The sequence below is a fragment of the Syngnathus scovelli genome, chromosome 13 (assembly GCF_024217435.2).
Source record: "Syngnathus scovelli strain Florida chromosome 13, RoL_Ssco_1.2, whole genome shotgun sequence".
NCBI lineage: Eukaryota > Metazoa > Chordata > Actinopteri > Syngnathiformes > Syngnathidae > Syngnathus > Syngnathus scovelli.
In genome coordinates this window covers 7,487,961-7,515,580 of record NC_090859.1, presented here as the reverse complement: position 1 = coordinate 7,515,580, position 27,620 = coordinate 7,487,961, and the positions used below count along the sequence as shown (strand labels likewise).

The 27,620-nt window shown below is 38.4% G+C and overlaps 1 protein-coding gene across 8 annotated transcripts; it reads right to left on the bottom strand.

The window, feature by feature from the left end:
• Positions 1 to 574: 574 nt before the first annotated feature.
• rab27b (RAB27B, member RAS oncogene family) lies at positions 575 to 27,620 on the bottom strand. Of its 8 annotated transcripts, none has more exons than XM_049737659.2 (9): positions 27,382 to 27,620; positions 15,905 to 16,007; positions 15,500 to 15,600; positions 15,378 to 15,416; positions 7,954 to 8,125; positions 4,516 to 4,604; positions 3,256 to 3,359; positions 2,963 to 3,086; positions 575 to 2,795 (listed from the first exon to the last, which is right to left on the bottom strand). In XM_049737659.2, the coding sequence occupies exons 5-9, from the start codon at positions 8,104 to 8,106 to the stop codon at positions 2,609 to 2,611; spliced, it is 657 nt and encodes a 218-aa protein (XP_049593616.1). In that variant the 5' UTR covers positions 8,107 to 8,125; positions 15,378 to 15,416; positions 15,500 to 15,600; positions 15,905 to 16,007; positions 27,382 to 27,620; the 3' UTR covers positions 575 to 2,608. The 8 variants fall into 8 exon arrangements, with proteins under 8 accessions (XP_049593616.1, XP_049593615.1, XP_049593618.1 ...); XM_049737658.2 differs by having other exon boundaries at positions 15,909 to 16,007; XM_049737661.2 differs by having other exon boundaries at positions 15,943 to 16,007.

Genomic DNA, 27,620 nt, shown 5'->3' with positions numbered 1-27,620 from the left:
ATGATTAAAATTATAGATCGTTGCATTCTTTGCAAGTGGGCAAACGTGCAAAATCAGCAAGGGGTCAAATACTTATTTCCCCCACTGTGTATATATATATATATATATATATATATATATTTATATATTATATATATAATATTATATATATATTTATATATTATATATATATATAATAATCAAATCACTGGTCATTTTTCTATTTTATTATCTGCTTCAATGAAATGATCTATCCAAATGATGTATCCAACCAGACAATTGTAAGATGAATGGGATGTTGTGCATGGTTCATCATCTGTGAACAAGTTATGACTGGAATTGTTTTTTGTCCCCCTTCCACCCGTTATACATTTTTAGCAACCTGTACCACGCAAGACAAACAATGAGTGTGGTTTAACAGGTTTTACCAGCTGTGTGTGTGTGTGTGTGTGTGTGTGTGGGGGGGGGGGGGGGGGGGGGGTTATGTTTATCTTTAATTCTAACTTTGAATTCTAACTTTAGACGTGCAAGTGTAGTTTTAAAATAAAACAGGAACATTGCCTGTGAAAAAAACAAGAAAAAAATGACACCCAGGTTAAAACTAACAGATTTATTTGCCACACTAAATGCATCACAGTCATTTCATTCTCAATGGTTTCAAACATGCTGCCTGGTGGTGCCACAAACCTAAAAAGAAAATAGAAAGAAATCACATACAAGCATCAAACAAAAACACTTACAAATTGCAGTCATCTGAGACATTTCACAGAGTTCCAAAAATAAAAGCTCTTAGAGGTACTTTGATTATTTTTTTTAAATCTGTCACATAAAACAATGTTATCCTCTCCTTCTGTGTTGTACTTCAAAACGAATAATACATCAACCTATTGAGTAGCTCACACACATTACTGAGAAACAGAGGGAACAGAGTTAGTAACAGGCACAAAATGACTCCTTGTACATTGTAAACTTTTCAAGTGGATATTCCAACTACACTTAAGTTTGATATGTATGGAAAACATGCATCAAATACATCAGTCAAGAAGAAGACAAATAAGTTTACGGTACTAGAAGTAACCAAATACTGTAATACATAAAAGAAGGCTTGGATAGAACAGATTTGTTGGGGGAGGGGAGTGGGGTTCTCGATTACGAGTGGGACAAAGTAAAACTACAAAAGCCTACACTAAAAGTATTTGACAAATAAGTTAAAATGATAAAGTTAAACAATTGGGGAAGCTCACACAAATAACTCACCAAAAAGATACTGGAATTTATAAGATGCAGCAGGACATTTATTATGACTCATAAGCAAATTTTGGCCAATTAAAAGATAAAATAAAAGCAGATTTTTAGGAAACTACAGAATCCCATCTGCTCAGAAAGGTTCATTTTCTATGGCACTCATAATCAGATGTTGGCACGCATTCACACGCTCACACACACACACAAAATGTGAAAGGTTTAATTTAGTTGAAAATAAAAATGCTTTCATGTGAACGGTGGGTGAAGTTTCTCTTTTATTTGGATTTGGCACATTGGCAGATTAAAGGTGACAAAGCTTAAGGGCACATAAACCTTTTGAACAGATCCACTGTGTACAATACAAAAAAAAAAAAAAACATGTACCACCAACCACCATGTACTGATGATTATAGAACCTGTTTTGTATCGTCATTAGCGTCAAAGTACTCATGTTAAGCAGCAACATACTCAAACTGCAGACTCATTGGGAAATAAATAAATAGATCACAAGCTAGAAAGGTGATTCTCGTTTCTTGAGCAAGTCAACGCTTTAACACACATTTTCCAAAATGTAAGGCAGATAGAGGTGTCATATGATTTTAGGTACATGGTTGACTTGCACAAAAGATTGGGCAAGTGGTTGTGAGACACGGACATTGGCTGATGGAAAGCATCAGAGAGTAAATAATAGTGATTTGAAAGAAATTCTAGATTTGGCATGAGAAGGCAAACAAGAAAAAGAAATGAACAACTCTGCAGCTGTTTGAGATAGCCAAAAAGCCAGATACATTGCCAGTAGTTATAAGCACAAAGTAGAATTTTACCTCTTCACTGATAAACTATGTTAGCTTCAAATGTATGTGTGTTTGTTTTGAAAAATGTTTCTTTTCTTTTCCCCTGGTACAATTTCCAAAAATGAAAACAAGATTTTTATTTGACAATTTATCCAAACGAAAGCAACTGCATATAAACTGTATGTATGTAAATAAGTAGGCTTAGGCCACCATTCAATCTGTAGTCATTATAGAGTATAAAGTATCACTTTTCTTCTCCACACACATACGCACGCACGCACGCATACACACGCACACGCAAACACACACACACACGCACACACAGAATTTACATGATCAGACTGCAGTTCCTTGAATAACCCTTAGAGGGAGACCTTGGGTTGCCCTAATCCTTTGGAGGCATTTAGGCAACATAATTGAATGGAGGAAAAGATAATAAAGAAGCTAAACAACGGTTTAGTTTTGGCTGGAAAATGAGAAGAACAAGATGACACCCAAGAAGCATGCAAGCAAAGACGAAGAAACACCGCAGAGGAAAGATTGGCGAGTGGTGAGTACACTTGGTCACTTCCTGAACAAGCTGCTGAGCTCTAGCATGCACATTTCTTCTCATCGGGCTGTGTAGTGGAGAGCTTCGTGGTCCCCGTGCCATTAGATGGCTCTGAAGGCGGTTTGTCCACACACTGCTCCATCCTCTTCATGACCAGGTCCAATAGCGTGATCACCGCCTTTTCCACCTCCACCCCAGTCGCGGCACTCGTCTCAAAATATGGGATCCTTTCAGCAAGAAGTCAAGTTTAGACGGTCAAGCAAAATGTAATTTGCAGTTAATTACAGTTTTCTACTTCTACTATAAAGCTTGTAATTGTGTTAGAATTAATATAATCAACTACAAAGTACATACTACAAATGTACATCTACTGAGCGCCATACTCTAGACATACCCGTATTTATCTGCCAGCTCTTTTGCTTGCTTTTCTTGGACCTCACGCTGGTCAGCCAGGTCTGCCTTGTTTCCAACCAAGACTATATCCGGGTTCTCACAGTAGGCATTGGCCTGTAGCTGGCCTGGAAGGCAACAAAAAGCATCCTATTGAGCTCTCATTTCATTCAATAATCCATCAAACGTTTCCACATTTGTCTGCAGTTATGTCAATAACTGGGATTATACACAAAGGCAATGATGTTGTTGTTTTGTTTTTTTTAAATAAATATAACTGTGACATCAACAACATACTCATCCAGTTTCTGACATTGAGGAAACTCTGCTGGCTGGTGAGATCAAACATCAGTAGGAACCCCATGGCATCTCGGAAGAATGCTGTTGTCAGGCTGCGGAACCTGTAACATAATAAGGGTTTATGATAAATGTTCACATTTTGGATGCACTCAACTATCTGTACTTATTAAAAGCAGACAGTAATAATAATCAAATAAAACAGTTTGTGTATAAACCCATGACCGTATGTTGAGTTCATAGCTGGAATTTTTTAGGCTTAAGGTTAATAGTAACGCAATTCAGTTAGTAATTCAAATTCAAAATCTGATGGCAAAAATAAATGTTGCTCTATTTGTCTGGTTTGATTAAGTTCACGCCTGTGCCACTTATTGTGGTGTGTGCACCTTGGCCACCTGGGGGCAGTATAGTTATACTGTCGTGTAGTGTACAACTGCTTCTCAGTATAGCAGTAATATCAATATTAATTCTATGCAGAGGATAAATAATAAATTCTTGTGAGTATTTTTATATTGTCCATTAATACATTTTATTGTGTACATTAATTACTGCGCTGTTTGTGTTTGAATAGCCATTGGGGTTAAGATAAAATAGATGCAACAGATGCAAAATGTTAGCCCATGCCTATGTTGTTTTCCTACTTTGTTTCAGCAGGCTTAAAGGCAAAGTAACATTGTTGGTCTCTCAAAAAAAAACAACCAAGTATGTCAGGCCATTCGTATCTCAAGACGCCACTGTATTAAAGTGCATCTTTGACATTCAAGGACTTTTATATTCTCAAATGCAAATAGACTGTGATAAAAAGTGCATTTACATACAGAAAAACTGTATGTCATGTAAGCGTCTTGGATACATTAAATGTAAACACTAAAGCAGAGCCAGTGCACTAAATGACACATACTGTATGTAGGTGTATTTATTCCATGTGATTAGTTTAGCTATTTGTCTTCTTGATTTAAAGCTCTACAAAAGAAAATTAAAAACTTATATAAGTGTCTGAGTCATCCTAATGTGAGTCATCCATCCTTAGGGGGAGGGGTAAAGGTTTAACTGATCCAAGCCTTTTATTGAGTAAAGACCATGAACATACATTATGGATAGTGGCCATCAATGATAAATGAAGTTGTGTACAAGCAAACACAACATAACATAAACATAGACGAGCAAACATGATGTATACTTATAAATCTAGTCATTTATCCATGAGTCATCTGCTCTGGTTTAAAACCGGTTTCAATCTTGACAAATAAAGAAGCCCACCTTTCTTGTCCAGCTGTGTCCCAGAGCTGTAGGTGAACCTTGAAGGTTTTTCCTGCTGTCATTCCATTGGGGTTGGAAGCTGTGTACACCTGAGAAGAAATGTTATTTTCGGTTAAATATGCTTGCAATTTTGTGTGTGAAATCCATTTTAAGCTAATGAGATCAACACAATATGGTCATGTGCTATCAAGAAGGGTACCGATGCTAACTAATAATAATATTTTGTCCACTGTCCATTGAGAAGCAGCTATGGAAATGAATCAGTAGTATTTTCTGTTAATAAAATGAACACATATCAAACATCAGCTACGACAACAGGCTAAAGTCGTGGTTAGAACGTCAACCTTTTAATCCAGAGATCTGAAAGTCAAATCTGGGTTTTGGCTTTCTCGTGTGGGGTTTGCATCTTCTTCTGATGCTACCAAACAAGTTAGATTAATTCAAGATTCTAAATTTGGCACTAGGTGTAAATTAGTGTGGAAATGATTGCCTATATATTCCCATACTTATCAGGATATGTAAACCTGCCTCATCTAATTACTTGTTCTAATTATTGATAGATGTTAATCTAATGAAGCCAAACACTGTGCATATAGCACATAAATATCAGGATATGTAAACCTGCCTCATCTAATTACTTGTTCTAATTATTGATAGATGTTAATCTAATGAAGACAAATACTGTGCATATAGCACATAAATATTCTTCAAAAAAATATGTATCTACAAAAACCTTAAGTGGTACTTCATTTCAGTCAATTTGCACTACTTCTTATCATGTACCAAATCCCATTTTACTACATACATAATGATCAGACACTATCAGAAGCACTTTGCTGGTGGGCAAAGTAATCATTTCAATGGTGTCCATAGCAATCGTGGAGTAGGAGGTGACCTAATGAATTTATGAGTCAAAAATGTGCAGTTATTCATCTGCAATCTACCTCAATAAAGTCATATCTGGGCATAGATGAGCACTGCGAGCCACTGCTTGTGTTTGTCTATCTGTGGGAAGCCTCGGGCGTCATTCACACCTTTTACTGCGACAGTTGAGACAGTCACTGTCACTAGTGGGAGTTGGTTCATACACTTCTTGATTTCATGTGAAATATATAGCTGATATTTCTAGGTGTGGAAAAAAATTGTGAGGTCAGGTAAAAATATTGAAACTTAAATTAACAGGCCCAACCTTGTATGTTTATTGTTTACTGTCTGGATTAATGATGGTGCCTTTAAATTGACAGCCCGTTAACAAGAATGCTGCTCATCTTCTGATGCAAAAATCTAGTAAATGAAGTAAGAGGGACAACTACGTAGATGGGATAGGGGAATTAAACAAATCTTTCCTCAAACTAGTTTATCATTTTCTTTCAACCTCAGCTTGTAGCAAACAAACGTGAGCGACACCACACGCAAGCGCAAGATTACAATATTAGTGTCACAGCCATCGACATCTATCATTGCCGAGCCCTTATGCTGGTCTCGGAAGATTTCAATTTTGCGCCTATTTAACAGCTTTATACAGGGTATAAAACGGTCCTTCCTATGTGCGAAATGCCAGAGTAAAGCGAGCTGTTATACAGCCTAATTTGGAAAATAATATTTTATTTAGGTTTCTATGTGTGTACTGTGTATTATGTTTTATGAACAACACTGTTACAGTTGTGTTTGTTGTTAGAAGGCTATTGCGGAGATGCGGTAAATGACAAGACGAGGAGGTTGGGGGATGGTTGTTTGACTCTGGCTCGGTGGCACTTCCGCCTCACAGTTAGGAGGGTGCGGAATCCATTCCACCTCCGGCCCTCCCTGTAAGGAGTTTGCATGTTCTCCCCGTGCCCGCGTGGCTTTTCTCCGGGCACTCCAGTTTCCTCCTACATCCCAAAAACATGTTTGGTAGGCCGACTGAGCACTCCAAATTGTCCCTAGGTGTGAGTGCGAATGGTTGTTCATCTTTGTGTGCCCTGGAATTGGCTGGCAACTGGTTCAGGGTGTCTCCTGCGTGGGGACACGCGGTATAGAAAATGGATTGATGGATAATAATAATAATAATAATAATAGGAATAATAATAATAATAAACAAAAACATGGCTTGCAGCTGTCCCTTGTCGATCGCCACGCAATGTAAATAAAAGTGAAATATTCTGATGTCCTATTACAGGAAAAATCCAACTTTCACACTCTTGGTCATGCACATTCTGTTCATATATAAACATGTAAATGCTTTCCTTAATTTTTTTGTGTTGATGAAAATACATAAAAAACGAAGATCTGAAAATAACAGTAACAAAAAAAGCAGCGTGCAGTAATCCATTGATAAAATTGTGGTAAGTATTACAGTATTATAGATGTTACACATTTCTAAGAAACAAGAGATTTTGTGACTTCAGTGTTTTCCCTCAGAACTTTGACCGTTACCTTTTCAGTATTGACTATGTGACCAGTTTAATAAAGAGCCAGTGTATGTCAAGCATGTTTCAATGTATGTATTTGTACATAAAAATATATGTATATACGTATATAGATAGATTAGATAACATAGATAATAGTGCTATATTCACGCACACACATGCATACACATACACACACTGCGGAGGTGAAGAACAATAATTGATCATATGAGTCATCTGAAGCAGTGGGATAAAATTAGCGCTGACAGTATTTCCGGACATGGAGCATGCAGCATCATAGCATGAAGCTGTTCAGACCAGAGCGTAATGGAAAAGTTGTCTTGGTATTTTTGTCAATTACAAAAGCAGTAAATGGAATTACTTAAGATTAGAATGGACAAATTTATTTTTAGTTGTTGTTCATTTGCGACTTTGAGGTCGTGCACAAGTACATGTTCAATCAAACCAAGAGTTTATATTACCCACACGAGCACCTCGATAAGTCAGTCCTGGGAGTTCAGACAGCTGGGAACCAGCAATGTTCCCATGAGGGTATTCCCCACTTCCAAATTAGAGCAGTCACATAATGCCAAACACAGATGACAAACTCCCCCAATGTAATATGTATGACATGTGCTATTTACAGAAACGTAGCAACATTTTCATTCTCAAAAAAGAAAATCCATTACATGAACTGAATGCTCTGTGCAAGCATGAATCATGGTTTGCCTATCAGAGTGACAGAAATATCCAATAACCTTGCGATGACAGAGGGAAAAGGTCTGGCATAGTTACTGGGGAAATTAGAGTACTCGCAGATCATGCAAGTGACAGTGATTTGTTAATTTCCAAAAATTAAACAAATGTTGTCAAAAGGTCACAGAGATACAATAGGATGGCCTCAGTGGAGATGCATTTGTTTGTTTCCTCTAGTCAAGAAGGGCCCCATGCTGCATCGGATACAGACAAAAGCCTTAATCACCTTTAGGACCTAATTTTGTGATGCAACTCTAATCCGCAGGTGTGGTGCATTTGATCGAGGCAGCCTTACCACTCTTTTTTCCCTGAAGTCGATGCCGACTGTGGTGATAAACTTGGGGTTGAACTTGTTATCTGTGTACCGGTACAGGAATGTTGTCTTCCCCACACCAGAGTCTCCCAGTGCAAGGAGCTTTATCAGGTAGTCATAATCCCCATCAGTCATAGTGATGACCAATAGAAACCTGTACAAGACAGACACAGATGCATGTTAACAACTAGACATGTTTAATGTTGCTATTTTTTGACATGTTAACAGTGCCTGAGCCTCAAGACTTTTTTCTAACATGATGCCAGGGGCTTGGTATGATCTTTGTTTGGTTGTCACTTTTGCTCATTTGTCTTTGCAGCGCCTGTCAAGCTCCATAATGCTGAGGCAGCATTGTTCATTTGAATTCACATCTGGGCTTTGGTTGAGAATACTTCCATCTATCTATTTTCTATACCACTTATTGTCATTAGGGTCATGAGTGTGCTAGATAGAGCCTTTCCCACCCTGTTGACTTTAGGTGAGAGGCATCCTAGTTTGGTTGCCAACCAATTGCAGGGCACATATTGACAAACAACAATTTACACTCGCATTCACACCTAAGGGCATTTTAGACTCATCGTTTAACCTAAGGAGCAGGTTAGTTTACTATGGGAAGATAGAACAATTTAAGAACATGACAATACACTGTAGCATGGGTGAAGGTAGCACATTAAAAGGGGATATTGAAATAAACAAATTAAATAATGTTATATGATGGCAAGTATTGCTGAAGAAAAGAAACCAGAATGTCTTAAAACTCCAAGAAAACTTTTCTGTATTGTCCGACTTTCATCAAAGCCAAGAGAAAGTCGTGACTGATCGCTACTGATAACTGTTTGATTGAAATGTCGTGTATTTGGGGCCCATTCATTCTGTTCTGTTCAGTTGATGGCCTTGGGGTTAAATGTGGGAATGTTTGGACAGACTATCATAGGACTCCAATTCACTCAGCTGAGACAGTTTATTAGAGAGAGAGGCCATAGTTCAACTTTGCAGAACAGCCGTGCTCACAATCGCACTGACTGAGAAAGCACTGAAAGAGAAATGATGGCGCCAATCAGGACTTAATTGCCATTGCAGGCATGTGGTAGAGTGGGCAGCTAAATGTTTCAATTTGATAGTTATGAATATGACTTTTCAAGATGACAGGCACATGCAGGACGAAAGGAGGCAGGAAGAGGAGCAGAGGTACTTGAAAGTGGCTTTTTGGAAAACCAAGAAAATACTCAGCTTTTAACAATCAACACGAATGAGTGAATGAATGTTAGACATTGAGAAATATTGAAAGCACGTGTGCCACCGCTCCTCACAATGCTCACATGACATTGAAGAAGGGAGTTGTGCAGTCAAAGGCTGCTGTTAATATTCTAAGAAACTTGACAGCATGTGAAAGCAATTTCAGTCAGTAATAGATTGTTGTTTAAAAACACCATAATTGCAGATAGTATGTTTCACTGATGTGTTTTTCTCCATCATCTCAGTGTGGACTACGACTTTACAGAAAATCTCATGTTTGTTTTCCAATTCTCAAAACTTCCATATTTTCTTGGCGGTACGTTTTACCCTGTAATTAACCATGCACATTATAAGGAATAATAAATGTGGGTTGTCAAGCCTACTAATACTGTATGTCAAGGCTATTCAATTCTGAATTCAATTAGGCCATGTTTTCAAATCCAGAAATGTCATCAGGCAATAGTAAATAAATTTGTAAAAATTTGTCATTTTCATTGTCAGTTTTTGTTCTTCAAAACAATACCGTTAGCAATGTGGGTGGGCTACGCGAGTGTTGCATTCACGGTAGCAAATACTGCAGGAATTTTTCAAATCTGGCCAATGAAGATACCCTTTGGATTTATTGAACGCAATTCAATTCAGACAGGCTGGAGCACAGACTGGGTCAGTCAGTTCTCGGCCGCATGTGGGCCGCGGGCCGCTAATCGCCATGCAGTATGTTTTCATGTTTTGGTCGATAACAAGCAATACTGTAATGTGATGCATTGCTGCGTTATGAGCGTGGAAGAGTTTAATCTCATGAGGTGACAATACATGCAATTCACAGCATCATACAAAAAGCTACCTCTACATTCATCCGACACATCGCCCTCATCATAACAGAAATACAATGTTTACAGAAATACTGCTGCATAGATTTGTTATACACTGAGGTTGTAGTAGGAAAAGTAGTCCCAAGAGCATACTAAATCTTATATCTCAATAACAAGGAAGAACAAAACCGTAAAGCACCACAGAGACATTAAAAATGCATGAAGAATCAAACACAACAGGGGAGATGGAAAACAACACCCAGTGTAGATGCAGTCACTGTGTGCAGCTCTATAGACAAATCCTACAAAGCCAGCGTTTGTAGCAAGAAGGGCTCATGTCAAAGAAATACAGCAAAATAAAAGTATCCACTGTACAATCCAAGGGTATAGACACCATACATTTTTATTCAAATGCACGGTCAATTTCATCTTTTAAAGTAAAAAATGTGAAACAAAGGTCAAAAGAAGATTGTTCTTGCTTGAAAAACCGCACGAAGTAGTTCCTGTCTCGAGGAATGGAGTCGGTGACCCCTGACTTAAACAATCAATCAAAATTCTTGCAGCTAACGAGAGTTTTAAAACTGGTTTTAATACATCATAAATGTGCATGTAATTCGATCATCAGTTAATATTGGATTGACAATTGACCAGTCTAAAGTGTGGCGGAAACTATTATTTGTATTTTCTACCTTGGTATAATGGCATGATACACATATAATATAGGATGTCTTGGCCAGTCAGTTTTTGGAAACAAAGACATACAGCTAGCTGTATTTGATTTCCAATTGATGATTAGTGATTGATTGCACATGAAAAGGGCAGCTGACATTTGTCACCGAAACCTAGACTTGTGTGTCCATGACAGTCTGAAGATAACCTGTTTAGGTTTTTTTTCTGCTCTGAGGACACCAGTGAAGCTCTTTGCTAAAGGCACTATTCAGTTTCCAAAAGTCAATAATCAATAACTGCTAAAGAGAATGAAGACTGAAACTTAATTATTTGGTCTAGACCTTTTCTGTGTTTCCTGGGAGATTTTAAACCGTTGCCATTTTCAGAACCATTTAACCTAGTAGTGAGGGATTTGTGATGACAGTGCCTACTGGGTCCTTCTGCTTCACCAATCTGTAGCATTGAGGGCAGATGGCTTTCTTCAAACCTCTGTTCTGTTTTTAACAAAAGAATTATTAATCATCACTTCTTTGGTTTTGGAAAGTTCTGTCTGTCTAAGGTGATGGCGTTTAAGCCAAATGCGTTGTGTCATTTGTCTTACGGCTTTTCCAAATTAATTTTGGTAGAAAAACTATGATAATGGAATATTGTTGAACCAATTCAGGGTGTGCACCCTTTGGATGTCCCTAAGAGGCACCTCCTACTGTATCTAGCTGTATTGTATTTGTCTCAAACAACTGCATAGCACAAGTATTACCTACATCAACAGATTTGTAATTATCAACCAGTTCCTTCAACCCTTCCTTAATCCCACAGCAGGACATGTACCAAGAATCAGCACAGAAACTACCACAGCTGGATGTGAAAGGTCAGCATGGATGATGCGGTTCCAGGAAGAACAACTCTAAAATAGGTCGAAATTGACAGTTGCCAAATTTTGCAATGTAATTATATCGAATGACTTTTGAAAAACCAAACTACGTACACCAATGTTACAGTAAATTATAAACCTTCTTGTATCTACATAGCTATTAATTAGGACACGGGAATACATTTTATGCAATGTGTAAAATAGCAGATAAGAAAGTACACTATTAGAAGTGTGCTGATCTCAAACACAAATGACTTGGTGTTGTTCCTTTGTACTCGACTGAGCCCAGTATCTTTAAAGCATTAGGAAAGCCTATACGTATTTGGCAGATTGTACGGCATGCATTTGAATAGTTTTGTGTGTGTGTGTGTGTGTGTGTGTGAGTGGTGTCTCACGGCCTTAGAGATTTGATATGAACATAGTTTATATATACTACAATTCTAATTAATACTTAATTTCTTTCTGAGCACTGGCATGTTCATGCAGCAACATGTTTGTACGCTTACACATGGGCTCGAGTGGAAAACCACATCTAATTGTTCATTATCTGTAAAACAACAGTTCTACTTTATGTGCAATGTATGGGTTAAACGTCAAAAGCATTCAAGAGTCCAGCGCTGATACTGAATTTTGTTGCAGGCAATTAGATTAGTACATTGGCAGGTAAACTGGCACAGTTTATGAGGAATAATCGTCTTTGTTCATCTTTTTATGCTGGTGCACATTTAGAAGTTTACATTTTACTGAGGTAATCTCCTTAGTTCCATTCATGGTGACAATGCTGAAAGGGAGATTAGAAATCATTTGACCTTTGTTCTTCCCCACAAAGTCTCTTGCTCATCTGCTCAATTGTCTGGGCTGCAAGACAACCATTATTCTATTGTATAGTATGAGAGGGTTAAGTGCAAGCAGTATGAAAACGTCCTCGTGTCTTCATGAGCCAAAAACTGAAAAATAAATGTTATAAATACAACTTAAATGTTATGAATAAGACTTAAATTCCCTGAAGTTATGAAACGAGGCGCAACACGTGGTGTACAATATGTGTCTTCATTGTGCTTCACTTGAACTTAAAACAAGCGGTGCACTACTGAATTCTTCTATGCCAATTTTGACCTCTTGCCTATGGCAGTATTAAAAATGGGGTGCCTGTAGAGCACGGGTAGAATCAGTCCTCATAACAGTTCTCATTTAACTGGTTCGCGGGAACAAAAACTGAAAAATGAAATACATCTCTGAGAGCACTAAATATTAAAGCGACACGACTTCTGCTCAGTCATCAAATTCCATGATGCAAGTGACAGCTAATTGTCAGCATTTTTTGTTCTGATAAGCAGCACACATTCTAATGTTTTGTAAACTTGTTGATTAGAGGTATTTGTGTTTAATAATGCATGTGCCTGCACAATAATTGACATTCAGTGGTTTAGTGATGACGTGCAGCCTTTACAATAAAATGTACTCTTGCACGCTGCTGTGACAAGAAAATGTCCCCGCTGTGGGATAAATAAAGTTTTATCTAATCTAATCTAATCTATTAGTAGTTTAAGTATCTTTATGGGTGATCGGATTACCTTTCTTCAAAATTAAAATTCGGATTTTGGGTTTAAAGCAGCTCTGCCCCTGGACATTAACAAAACAATAAAGCATATATAATGAGCACATCATTATTAAATACCTCATAAATGAGCGGCGAGGTATTTCCCTAACCGGAATTACTCATCAACACTCTCAAGCATCCTGCATTAACTTCAGCATTTAAAGGCTTTAAAATCAATGCGTTGCAGACGTGTTTCCCAGGGTATTTGTGCTCTTTCTGCATAGTCTGTTATGACTGATTGCTACACTGTCGGTCACCTTAAAACAATTCAGTCAAGATTTTGCATTGAGTCCAAAAAATAATGCATATGATGCATCATTTTTCCCTATTAGTTTTTACAAAACATTTTTAGCATCAGTAGCAGTGGAAAAGAAAAATGTGTTCTGGTAACATGAGCGTGACAATATGCTCAAATCTAGTGAAAAATAGATTGAAACAAACAACTTTCAAATCACCAGTGTTGGGAAAATGACTTCCAAAATGTAATTAGTTGCAGTCAATAGTTACCTTTACAAAAACATAATTGAATTAATAACTGAATTAATCCTTCATAAAACTAGTTACTCGGGAAAATAATTTAGGTAGTACTACTTTTACAAAAACGTTCAATTATGTAAAAGAATTTAGATTTTTGAGCATGTGTTTTGTTGTTTTTGTTTTGGCTCGCCGTGGAATATCATGTGACACATTCCCAAAGCAAATTGGCTGACGCAAGGCGTGGCAAGTCAAAAGTTAGTCCGTGGAGATGTGGAAGCATTTTTTTTTGCATAAGCAATGTGGCACATTTCACTATTAGTAATGCTAACAGCGTTATAACAATCAACATAGTAATTGAGTAGATTAACCGTTACTGGAAATCTATAATGCTGTTAATAACATCGCTACTTCTAACGCCATTAGGCCCAACGACTGCTAATCACGCAATGTTACTACCACAGTTTACTAGTGTTGGGATGGATTTAATGACCTTGACTAACTGCAGTGCACAACCACAAGTAATGAGAGTTCGAACATCATCACTCCACTTAGTGATGAAAAATACATTGCATGACTACAATAATGGGTCTTCTGTGTCTTGGCCAGTTTCTTACAGCATTGTTTATCTGCTGTATCCTTGGTTAGTATTTTGGCATCATCAACTCACTTCTGGCCAACAAGCATCACAAGTCCACTCCAATTAAATAATGGAATAACAGCCCTGATTCCCCCCCAGCTCTCTAAAAAAAAACTACATTGCAAGTACGCCATCACTTTAGCATAGGGGAGGAATTGTGCTTCCGACAACAAAATTAATAATGCATGCTATGGTGTTTTGTGGATTGCTCTGGTATTGGTTGTAATCGTAGAAACATCAACACATTATCTATGGTATGCTACTTATGCAGGGTCGCAGGGAGCTGGAAGTTATCCAGGCAGACTTTGTTTGAGGCTCGACAGGGTCAGCCTGGACAAATCAAGACAGATAACTCGTCCCACTTACATTGTCAGAGTAGCAATTCAGAGTGTTCTACTGCTCCTAATCTCATGTCAGGAGCAAACTAACCCAGATGTCACCTAAATCCCAGCAGACAAACACACTCCCACACACACTTACACACACACACACACGCACACACACACACACACACACACACACACACACACACACAATAACCTGATAATGTCAGTGGCATAGAAACGGCAACTAAGTCAAAGGTGTGACCTCATTTAGAAACATAAGAGGAAATAGTGTGTTATCCAATTTTGTGAAGATATACTGACTTCAGAAGGCGTTCCCAAAGCAAATTCCAATTTTTTTGAGTGTGTGAAATGAGACTAACCCACAGCAAACATGTGTTACAACAACTCAAATTGATGATTGAAGAAAGCACCTCATGATGCTCAAAAGATTTTGTCCAATTCCACAGTTAACACAAAAGATTTGTTCAACTTGAACCACACAAACCCTTTTAAATGTCATTCCTTGCTGCACATTAGTTGATCACAAGACAGAGCTGGAGGTCTGTTTCTTACAAGTCTCATAACCAAAAGACAAACAGCATATTAGCAGTTTCGAAGAAAAAGACGTGATCAAATTCCACGGCTGCACACAAACACACACATTTACATTTCCCTGTACAAACAATCAAGTTGTGTCTTATGTCTTTGCTGGTACTTTTCGACAGCCCCACTGCCCTGTCACATGCATCCATCTCCGTGGCTTCAAGGCCTGACTTACCGCTCAGTGAGTCCTCAGCTGATTTAACAGTGCCTGGTCCTGGAGGGGGGAAGAAAGCGTCAGGGAGCAGCTGACCAGCAGCCAGCCTCACATCCACACACACCAACTAACTGTTTGCCTACCATTCAGCTGGAGGCAGACGAGGACGAGGAACTTCAACAGCCACTCCCCCACACCACAAGCAGCACCACCAAGTTATCTGATCAGCTGACCTGCTGGCCGGCTGCAGGGATAGATGAATCACTCGGTTAAGGCAACCCGACTACCTTGCTATAGCTGCTGTGTTAATCTGCTGAATAAATAAGTAGATAAAAGAGTGCAACCAAAAAATTGATCAGAATAAATACTATTTTCCAACAAATAACAGGGAATAGCTACTGGAGAGACTAAATTATAACCGAAGCAAAATAACCTTCTGTAGCATGCCGTCTAAAAATCAACTATCAACTATCTTATTTGTCAACTGACATGCCTTGACTTTCGCCATCCTGCTAACTATCTGATTTTTTTTTTTTTTTTTTTTTTACCTACTGAGTTTCAGTAGTGTGAAGTTTTCTGCTTTCACCTCTTCCTTGCTTCCTCCTCTGCATTTGTCTCTTGCTTCTCGTGTCAGACTCTACCACTGCTGTTCTGTGTAATTAGAGGGTGGGGCCAGGAGATGGTAAACTTGATCAAGTTGTACACACACACACGCACACGCACGCACGCACACACACACACACACACACACACACACACACACACACACACACACACACGCGCACACGCACACGCACATGCACACGCACACACACACACACACATAATCATTTGAGGCAATTGCAGCGGAGAACAGCCTCGGGTTATGCAGGTGGAGTAGCAGAGCAGGAAGTGCAAAAGACCTGAAATGTGACTTCAAAAGATAATTTGTGAAAGGAGGAAATACATTCAGTATTTGTTACGCAAGTCAAGTTCCATGTTGCACAAATAACAGCAACAAAAAGTCAATGATAATGTGTTCGGAGCAGACGTTCTCTCATAATTCTACTGAAATTAGTTTGAGAACATTTCTAATGAAACACAATTAGTTTTATCATCTAATGAGATTCTATAAACGTTAAAGTTGTTAATTTGCTATTAATTCATTTAGGACACACGAACCTTTCAATACTCTCTCATCATTGCCGGTGACAATGATGGGTCATGCACAACTACATGTGTTAACTTCAGATCAACATTGCAATTACATTGTTTATCTTTGTTTTGATCTGACTAGTGGCCACACACACTTTCAAAGGGCAGACATCTTGAAGGTAAATCAATTACCCTCATAAAGTTCTTGAATAGATCAGTCACCGCCGAGCTTCTCATTCATGTCAAGGGCTACCGGCTTTATGCACACATCTAAAATAACCACATTTTTGTTATTAGTGATAAAAGTGTGAATGAAGTTTATTTCTGTTTAGAACTAGGGAGTTTTTTGGACACTATAGTATACTGTGTCACCGTGTTGTATGGCTACATAAGCAGGAATGACAACATGGAAAATAATGGATAGTTCACAACATCAATTTTGTTCTACATAGTGTGTTCGAGATGTGCGCTAGGGGCAAGCAGAGACCCAAATGCAAATGGTGGAAATGTGAGAAGTACAAAGACCACACTCAGCATATTTGAGTATTGTACACACTTTCCTTTTGAGACACAAAGTTTGAAAATCGCTATGGATTTTGCCCCAACACAAGGGTGGGAATAGCTGCTGTTAAGTGCCTCCAACTAAAGCAGGGAAACCGTTACAATTCCTCATCTCCCATTAGTCGAATATGAAAAGGGCAACAGGGCCCACAACAATGTGCTACAATTTTCACATCAGACAAACACGGTCCACCTCGAGGATGGCAAGTCACAATTCCCACTGGTACAGAAAAGGTCTTATTAATGTATTGAACAGAGCACAGATGCACATCTAACATGGAAATTAGCTCACAGGAAGGTGTTAAGACCACAAACACACAGGCACACACAAACACACACATAAACACGCACAGCAGGCATCAAATTGTGGTTCACTGGTCACCCAACAATAATTGCAGCTATCCCTTTTGACAGCTGAATGAGAATGGTGCGAATGCTATGCAGTCTTTCTGTGTAGAGGGAGTTTACTCTGGTATGGTATGTAGACCTAACCATATTCCACTGCAAACGTTAACCAAAAAAAGCTATATTTGCCAAAATACACAAAGTATCGACTTTTGATCTCGCCTAGAACTAAAAATTGAAAGAAAGAAAAAAGAAAGGGGGCAAAAAAAAATAAAGATGACACTGTCGTGGACGGTAGCCTTTGTTAAGTGATGCAAAACAACAGTCAGGCATCCTGAGATGACAGAGAGGACTGGCACAAATTTAAAACGTGGAAAGACCATCATGCTGAAGTGGACCGATAAAACAAAACTTGAACTGCAGGATTGTTTGGACAGCACAGACTGAGCTTTTGAGTCTTCAACTGGCACACCTTTGGAGCGAGGTGAAAACTGACTGCTTTATTCCTGTGGTCATGTTGACATGAATATGTTTTTTGTCGATGGTGCAAAGTAACAAGCTGAAATGACATCTATCTGTGCAATGATGTTGATTTGTGTTGCCGGTCCAATCAGGATATTTAAATGTGTGAGTAGATGTATCTGTTGACGCATGTAAAAATGTTAATTTTGATATTTTCAGGAACCTGAATTCTGACCATAACCCACTAATGATTGCATGCAAACATAGTCACTGTGGAAAAGACTGCAATCACTAAATACAAAAGACTATCCCCCACGCAGACCATTCGTCATCTATCATTAATATTAACAATCATACTCTACATTCGATTTCTATAGCAAAAATAGCCCAGCAGAAAATGGACTCCAACTGCTGAAGAATCATTGCCTGCCACAGGAGCTCTTTGGGGCAGTTCTACACAAACATTGAATCAGTCCTGTGTTCATCGATCACAGTCTGTTTGGGTGCTGCTATAAAGAAGACAAAATCGGACTGCAACGGACAGTTAAGACCGCCGAGAAGATAATTAATACCCCCCTACACACTCTTAAAGATTTGCACACTGAAAGAGCTAAATCAAGGGCAGGTGAAATTCTCTTGGACCTTGGCAACTGTCTTTGTTGTCTTGCTTCGCAGGTCACTCAAAGCTGAAAACAAGTGCCTTGGGGAAAGAGGTAAGGAAGTTGGATAGTATAAGATTGATTGCAGCGGTGGGAAACTTGTGGGAAAACGTGTTCACTGTTCAAGAAGCAAAACCACGTTGAAGAGACACAACACAACAGATGTTCTCCTGTTTGTGAAAAGCCATGCTTTTGCCCAACTCCTTCACGAAAACATTTCGGGACATAGTTGAACTTTTATTTGTGCATTCCAATCAGACAATAGAAGTAGTTTGCAAAGATTGCATCCATAATGTTGAAATGTTATTACCAGCTGAATCATCCGAACCTCTTGTTGACGACAGGCTGTGCTTGTCCAACATAAGAACTGATTGATAATACTATCGACCTCAGCTATCTTGCTTCGGTCCAGAGTCATCTAGAGTCAATGAGAAAAGCTGCATAAAATAAGCAAACATGAAAACAGACAAAGTCTGAGAAAATAATTAAACTATAATGATAGCTGGTTAAAATCTCAGCCCAGAAGCCTGGAGTCACAAGACAACAACGGCTTCTCACAAATAAGAGCGCATCTATTATGTGTTGAGCCATACGACGGCAATATGTGACTCAAAGAGCACAATGTTCATCGTGCACAATGGGGATCATTGTAGCGCACCTGCTGATGGTCATGTTCTTCACAGACTAAGATGAAGTCAACAAGCCAAGGGCTATGACTAACGCTGATGGAATTACCTAGTGAGTTTAAGCGATGCTGTCGTAAGCAGAGTATTGATTGATTATCGTAGAGATATACATGAGTGTCCATACTCTTAAAGAAGACTACAACTGTCTGTTTATAGAAAGGAGTTTTAAGGTTTATATTTGACATAAATATCTGAAAAACTGTGAAAGACATCATGAAAACTACGCGTTTCAAGCGATATGCAACATTGACCAACTCTCAGGGATGCCCATAAAAGCTACGAGCATCATTTGTTTATTTCATTCATTCATTCATTCATTCATTTTAAAGAGCACAAACTGTGCGAACTATTCATGTGCTACCAACACAAATTTTCATTGAAATCATTCACAGGATGTTGATTGGAGAAAAAAAAGAAAGAAAAAAAAAAATTCACGTGATGACAGTTTAAAACATGTATTAACCACCTGTCTCCTGTCTGGATGTGTGTCTGCAAGTGTTTGAGTGAAATAGAGAGTTTAAGATAAGGAAGTCATCATAACACTGGGGTGGCTTCTTTAATATTTTACAGCTGGAAAACAGGGTCAAGTGTTCGTTATTTACTTCCATTTCATAGCTCTACAATATATTGAGTTTTATGTCTGTTTTTGTTTATTGGGTCTTATTAGGTGTAGCTCTTATTTCAAGTTGATAAAATTTGACATACTGTGTACAGCACATATACAGTATAGAGCAGTGGTCCCCAATCCGTGGGCTGCGGACCGGTACCGGTATCCTTTCTTCTTGGTATCAGGCCACGTAGAAAAATAACTATCATTATCTCTGTTTTATTGTGTTGTTGAAAAACAACATCCATCCATTTTCTCTGCTGTACACTAAAATTCACAGTCAAATGAGTGAGAACTGAATCCACATAGCCTAATCGAAACATTTGTCACTCAGAAGCAACAAATTCAGTGTGCAAATCATTATGCCTATCCATTTTCAAGACAAAAAAGAAGTATTTCAAGTGAAAAATGTGTTAGTATTATCTGTACACTATTAAATGTTTAAGGGAGTGCATTTTTTATTACTGTCTATTATGGCTTTGGGGTAATAGAATGTATAAAGTTATTAGAAAAGATGAATGGACTGGTTTATTATTTAACTTTGGCCACTTAGTGGTAAGAGCATTTAATTGTTCTACACGTCACAATACATCACTGGCAAACATAGCTGAACAAATATATTCATAAATTAACAGTTTTCTAACCACCCATCTTTATTTTTTTATACGGTAGTTGATCATTGTTCCAAGTGTATTGCCCATAACTGGTGGTAAAGGATAGTCCACAAGTAGCTGATGTTTCCGTGGTTCCAGCTTGTTGCTCACTCAACTAGATCTTCAAATGTGTGCAAAATATTTCTGTCGACTAGACTGGAAAAAAAGAAACCGTGGGCAAATGGAAATTAGGTGCATGTTGATCTAAAAGTTGTGTTGCGTAACGTCATATATTATGGATTCCTCCTCCAAAGCATGCACATATGAAAATTGGCTTGACAGCATGTTGTTGGCAGCTATGTATTAATCTCAATGTAGTGGAGAGTGGAGAAATAAATGGAGAATAATAAATACGAAACAGATTTTGTCACAATGTTGAAACACGCTGCTGTTGTGTGTGTGCGCGTGTATGCAGCGCAAAGGATAATAAGCTTGATAAAAGTACCATATTTTCCGGACTATAAGGTGCACCTAAAAACCTCAAATTTTCTCAAACGCCGACAGTGTGGTTTATAGTCCGATGCGCCTTACATGTGGAGCAAATTCCGGCCCGTGGGCCGCATTTGGCCCGCGTCTAAATTTAAACTGCCCCAAAGCATTGTGTCATAAAGTCAATCATAAGTGGCCCGGTGAAGACTATGAATCATGAATGAAAAAGACTATGGATCATTGAAGTTAAGTTAAAGTCCCAATGATCATCACACATATATCTGGGTGCGGTGAAATTTGTCCTCTGCATTTAACCCGTCCCTGTGTGATTTTTGATCCATCCGCTGGGGGAGAGGGGAGCAGTGAGCAACAGCGGTGCCGTGCTCGGGTATCATTTGGTGATCTAACCCCCCAATTCCAACCCTTAATGCTGAGTGCCAAGCAGGGAGGCAATGGGTCCTATTTTTATAGTCTTTGGTATGACCCACAACCTTCCAGTCTTAGGGCGGACACTCTACCACTAAGCCACTGAGCTAGTGGGCAGCTAATTTACATTTGCCCATGGTAATTATTTTGTTATTATAAAGTCATTTGTTGCGTCTGAAGTTGAAATAAAAAAGATAAAATGGAGAATGATTTGATTTGGATTAAAAATCTGACATGATGCAATCTGGCCTGTTTACTGCAGTCACAAACACCAATATCACCCTTCTTATTCATACAACAATAACAACAATAAAACAAACTTAGTACATCTAATAAAAAATGTATTCAACTTTTATAAAATTGTTAACTTATTATTTTAATCTTTAACTTTTAAAGTTTACTTATCTGACTGGTTTGTTTTGTACTTATTAAAGTAAGCTTTACATGGTTATTTTGTGTGTTGTGTGATATTAACATTATTGATATATTGTTTTCACTATTTCAGGTTATTATATTGTGATTGCATTAATGGTGCGACTTATAGTCCGGTGCACCTTATATATGGACAAAATTTTTAAATGGGCCATTTATTGAAGGTGCGCCTTATAGTCCGGTGTGCTTTATAGTCCGGAAAATACGGTATACATTCGACATGACCATCAGAATCAAATTATATAATCCCACAAATCAAATGAACAATTAAAAAAAAAAGAATAGAAGATTATAAACATTCTTGGGGTAATAGTAGTTAGTAGTACTAGTTGCAGGTAGTTGACGCACATTCGGTAACTCTGTAGAATTCAATAGGGTAAATGATTAAGATGCATGTGTGGATGTGTAAAAAGCACCTGACAGTGGGCCATTTTCCAGCACTTTGCATTTACAGGGGCAGCTTTGAAATAAATAAACACTTTTTAGTGTGGCTTTTTTAATTTCTTCCTTTTTTAGCCATTTATATAATCTTCGACTGGCTAAAAGACAACCGTCAAAATGTCTACCTCCACGAGAGGTAAGAATTCTGTGCTCTGAAATTAGTTTTTAGCAAACAAAGATTAAACTACAGACTGAAAACTAATTCAAGATAATTACTGTGTATGCCGAGAATGCAGCTATTTGAAAATGACACATTTAAAATATTTGGACTAATCTCGATGATCACTGTGGTCTTAGACATTTTGAGATGTCTTAAATGTAGACAATTCATTTGGTTGTTGTATTCTTTGTATTCAAATCAAAACATTTAAGTGGGTCGTTGTTTTTGTCTGTAACTGATACTATCATACACAAATTATAATGGTGTGAAATATTCAAATTATTTCACATTCAATTTCAACATATTGTTGTTATGAGTCAAGAATAGAATAATTGAATAGACATGTTTGTCCACAGCAACAACATTTGGAATAGGTCAAGAAGAATAAACTAATTGAAAAGACATGTTTGTCCACAGCATTGGGAATAGGTCACGTCAATATTTTTAGAATCGATTATTCCATCGATTAGGTAATTGAATAATCTGATCTAATTTGATTTATATCAAAAATAAATTTCCCCTGATTATTGTTCATTAAACTCTTTGCATTACTTAGTGAATACAAAAACAGATATGTGGTCACTGTTTTCAAAAATAAAAGCAGATGCTTGCAAATATCTTATATTGATTTAACACAAAAGATAAATCTGTCTGTTTCGTCTTTTTTGTCGATGAATCGGTTAACTTTGACAACTCTACGTGAATATGCTCATTGAGATGGCTGCAGTTTGCAATTGGGTTGCTTCCGAGATGTGACAGTCGCAAATAAAGACAAATAGCACATTTGTCTTCTTCCTTTGAGAGTTCCTAAGCAAGTGCAGTAGGAGTAAAGGCAGGAGCATCGTGACCAAGAACTCTCTGCACTTGTAAAACAACTCCACACCTCTACTTCTCCTCCTCCTCCACCGCCACCTCCTCCTCATTTTGTATCCTTTTCTTTCTTTCTTTCCTTCTTTCCTTCTTTCTTTCTTTCCTTCCTTCTCTTTCTTTCTTTGTAATTTCATCTCTGTCACCAGGCAACTAGCGTTTTCTCCTGCTTTCCCTTTCCTCTTTGCTACTCACTTTTCTTTTACATTACTCCATGCGGTTTTTTGACAGACACACTAAAACACAAACACACCCACACATTTTTCTCCTGCACATCAAGCTTTATCGTATGAGTGCTTTCTCAATGAGTGAACTCTATATTGTATTGCAAGACTAATGAATTGACTGGAAATACTGTATGTTTTTTCTTTTCTCTGTTGTGCGGCCTGCCACGGCCTGGTCCAAGGTGGCCGGGTCTGGTGGTCAGGGACCACTGAGCTAAATAAAGTATTCCAACATGACTGGCAGGTGTGCTTTGCCACCAAAGAGCTGGTGTAGCAGAATCTGTCGCGTACAGTCTGTCCTACCCTTGGCTGGAATTCCGCAGTACAACAGCATAACCGTTGGTCTATGCCTAGTGTCCACTGTGTAACTCGACAACATTTGTCTATTTTGAAGGAGAGGCATTTGTGTGTGTGTTTGAGGGGGGAATGGGGGGTTATTTGCATAATTTTTTTGGGGGGGTGAAATGAGTCCTCAATTAATTTGAGTATCCCAATTAAGAAAAAAATTGTAGAAAAAAAAGGTTGTAATTGGTGCCCAACGTTAGGGAGAAAAATCAAGTGAATCACAGTGAAAATTATTCATGTTATGTATGATGGTAAAAAAGTCATCTTTATGGAACCCCCATCAATAAAAAAGTGAGCATTACTATTAGCATAAATGTCCATTTTTAGAGAAGAATAATCAGGCAATTTTGGCATCAAGTACTGTCCCATGTGGAATAGACACTCAGCTAAATATTTACAGCGTATTTTCTTGTTTATTATCATCAGGAAACAACAGATTATGGTTTAATTTAAAGCACAGAAAATTATCAATTTTTTTTTTTTTTTTCATTTTAATGTATCCCCACAGTCTTTCGCCTCCTGACTTAAAGAATTGCGGCATCATTAACCTGCAAAAGGATACTCCAGCGATACTGAGAGAAATCAAAGGAGCATATAAATCTTATAGCATCTAATATATAGTTGACCAGCTGTGCTCTGGCAAACTAATGTACAAAAAAAAAAAAGAATAACCTCAAAAAGAAGTTGCAATCGTTAATCAGACCTGTTACTTTCAACATAAAACTCAAAGGTGGGGACAAACGGTTCGATACTGCAGTACGGTACGCTCAGAAAGCAGAAAAGTGTTGTACAGACAACATGCATTAGTCATTAAAACAGCACCACTTGATAAGGAGTGACGCTCTATGACAAGGTGTAAGCATCGTGCTTTATGACTGAAGGTAAAAGTGGCAGTTCTGAGGAGGAAAATATACTTCCAAGCAAGCTCCACTATTGATCTTTAGGTATTTTCACATCCCTGAAAATCCCAAGATTTATTTATTTATTTCCTGCTCTTTCTGCCAAGCTTTCTATTGGTCAATTACTATTTAGTTGTAATTGTATTATTTTTAATCAAAAGATGTGTCCCAACACAGGAGGCAAAGACTTGAGGAAGAATCAAATTAGTCAGAAATAATTGCCATGCTTCCTGTATTGCTGGGTGGTGCTAGAGTAGCGCATCCTTTATGGCTTGAGGCAACTTTTTAATGTTTATGGGTCTCAGCTACACATCAGCAAGGCAGGAGATCTGTGACAATGGAAACACACAGCTGTGCTCTTACAGTCAGCCTCAAACAGCACTTAGTACACTGCAAAAGCAGAACCACACGTCACCCAAAGAGCTCAAAACACTACAAACTGAAAAAGCTAAATCGAAAAATGATAAAAATAATGACATTGAAACAATTCAAACCAATTAAGAGTGAGAAAGGTTTGTGGTGAGTTTTTAAGAACAAAAATTACCCCTGACCAATGCCGTTTGTTGTGCTTGCGGCTGTCTGATTCAATTGTATCCTGAAAATATTGGGCATGATTCAAAACTCCAGGAAAAGCGGTGTATCACATGACCAAGCAAGGTGGTGCAAACCCCCCACGAAACCTTTAGCGCTCCAGACCCACTATAGAAGATGAATGAATGATTGTGGGAATGAGTGACTGATTTTTTTTTTTTTTTTTTTATAAACTAATAATGATTGGTTGTCTGTCTCTGTGTGCCCTGCGATTGGCTGGCAACCAGTTCAGGGTGTCCCCCGCCTACTGCCCGATGACGGCTGGGATAGGCTCCGGCACGCCCGCGACCCCCGTGGGGACTAAGCGGTTCAGAAAATGGATGGATGGATGGATGTTTAATCATGGACTCCCAAATTAAGCTTCCTTTGAACACAGCAACAGGAAGAGCAATAGAAAATGAATAAAATGAATTTAAGTCAAACGGAATTTCGGCTTTTGCCATAGTGAAACGCCACACGCATGGCCGTAAACAGAATGCGCAATTTGTTAGGAGTGAAAATGCAAGCAAGCATCCATGATTTGGGCTATCATTTTATTTTGGCAGGTCTAGCTGCTCTGCCATGTTAGAGTGGAACCTCAAGTTATGAACTTTATTTTTATGAACCGGTTTGTAACCCGAAACGTTCATGAATCAAGGTAACATTTCCCATTGTAATGAATACAAAAACAATTAATTCATCCCGATCCCAAAACTAAGTAACAAGTGTTAAAAAAAACATTTATTCATCGCTCATTAACTTTAACTAGAAAGCGGGTAAAGGGGAGAACAGTTGGAACAGTATGGACAATGCATAAAGTATGTTTTATGACAATTATGATAGTCAGTAGCGCAACTACATTTCCAAAATATTTTTATTTTCTTAGTGACCTCACACATAGAAAAGCACCGTAATTTCCGTACTATTAACCGCACCTGAATATAAACCGCACTGGCTAAAATTAGGGGAACGTCGTGTTTTGTTCCTATGAAAGATGCACTGGACTATAAACCACATGTGTTTTGAATAAAATGTCCTCATTTCTTCACCAAAACAAATCCTTTGTAAATTTCATTCAGATCATGAAAAATCCATCGATAAGCTGCAGGGTTCAAAGCTTGTGCAAAATGTAGCGTAGCGGCTTATCATCTGGAAATTACGGTATATGCTTACTGTTCTTATAGTGAGAAGTGTATGCGAGATGACCATCGCACCACACCACAACTGATCTTGCCAGTTCTCAACAAGTCAAAGTCCTGGTGTAGGGTTCTGCCAAAGTTTTCTGAAGAGAGTATTGTGAAATGACGCAACGCAGGAAAATTCTAGATGATATCACTCCCAGTGTTGTGTGAAAAATGTAAATGTCACAGTCAAGACTATATAGAAAGGAGCGCATGTGAAGTCGAGTGATTTCAAATCGATTATCCCCCACAATGCACTGCAGCGCACAACATCCAGTTGAGAAGGTAAAGGTTAAGTCAGTTCAGTATTGGAAATAAAAATTTAATAGTGACAAGTTGTATTTCCTAGTAAAATCAGGCAATACTGTTTGTATGCCACTGTACTTCAACGTTTAATATTTGAAATGCTTCGTAAAAGATTGTTAGTAATAGGGCTTTTGAATGTGTCCTTTTCTTTTTGTTAAAACAAAAAAAACTCACTACACCACAAATGATCACAATCTATATCATTCTTTAAATGCTGTTGATGTTGTACAAAGGTAAATTTTACACAAGCTGCCTAAACTTTCAGCTTGTTTTTTTTTTTATCTCGTTTACCCAAAAACAAATTGAACTGCAAAGACAATGAGCTCTGACATCATGTCAAGACAAACATTGTTGTTGTTTTTTTGTTTTTTTTTTAAGCACCTTGGTTTGTTGCATGTGCCAAAAAAAAAAAAAAAAAAACTGGCTTTGAGATGCTGCAGAGCCGCTGTTCGACTCCACAGCTGAGCCCCTATCAGCCCCTACGCCTGCCGGGCGGCCGGGTTATGACTCATAGCCCGCCGCCTGGCTTCCACTGATGCTCGAAGCCACAAGTAACGCGGAAACGCTCCAGTAAACAACCCCCCGTCAACGAGGCAGCTATATCGGGCGTGTGAGTCGCTGCTAGCGGATGTTCTTACCTTTGACGTGCAAGAAACAAACTCAGATCTTCCTTGCAGGTGTCTGCTGCTTTCTGGCCAGTTCGTCTCCTCTCCCTCCTCCAAAACGTCGCATCGCTCCCACGCTCTTTCTGGAGGGGGAATTCCGTGCACTGATCAGCCGAGGTGCACAGAAGTCGCTTTAAGTGTCAAGCGAGAGCGCACTAACAAGTGGACCTCAGAATTATGGAGGAAGCTCGGTTTTCCTGGTGTGGAGGGTT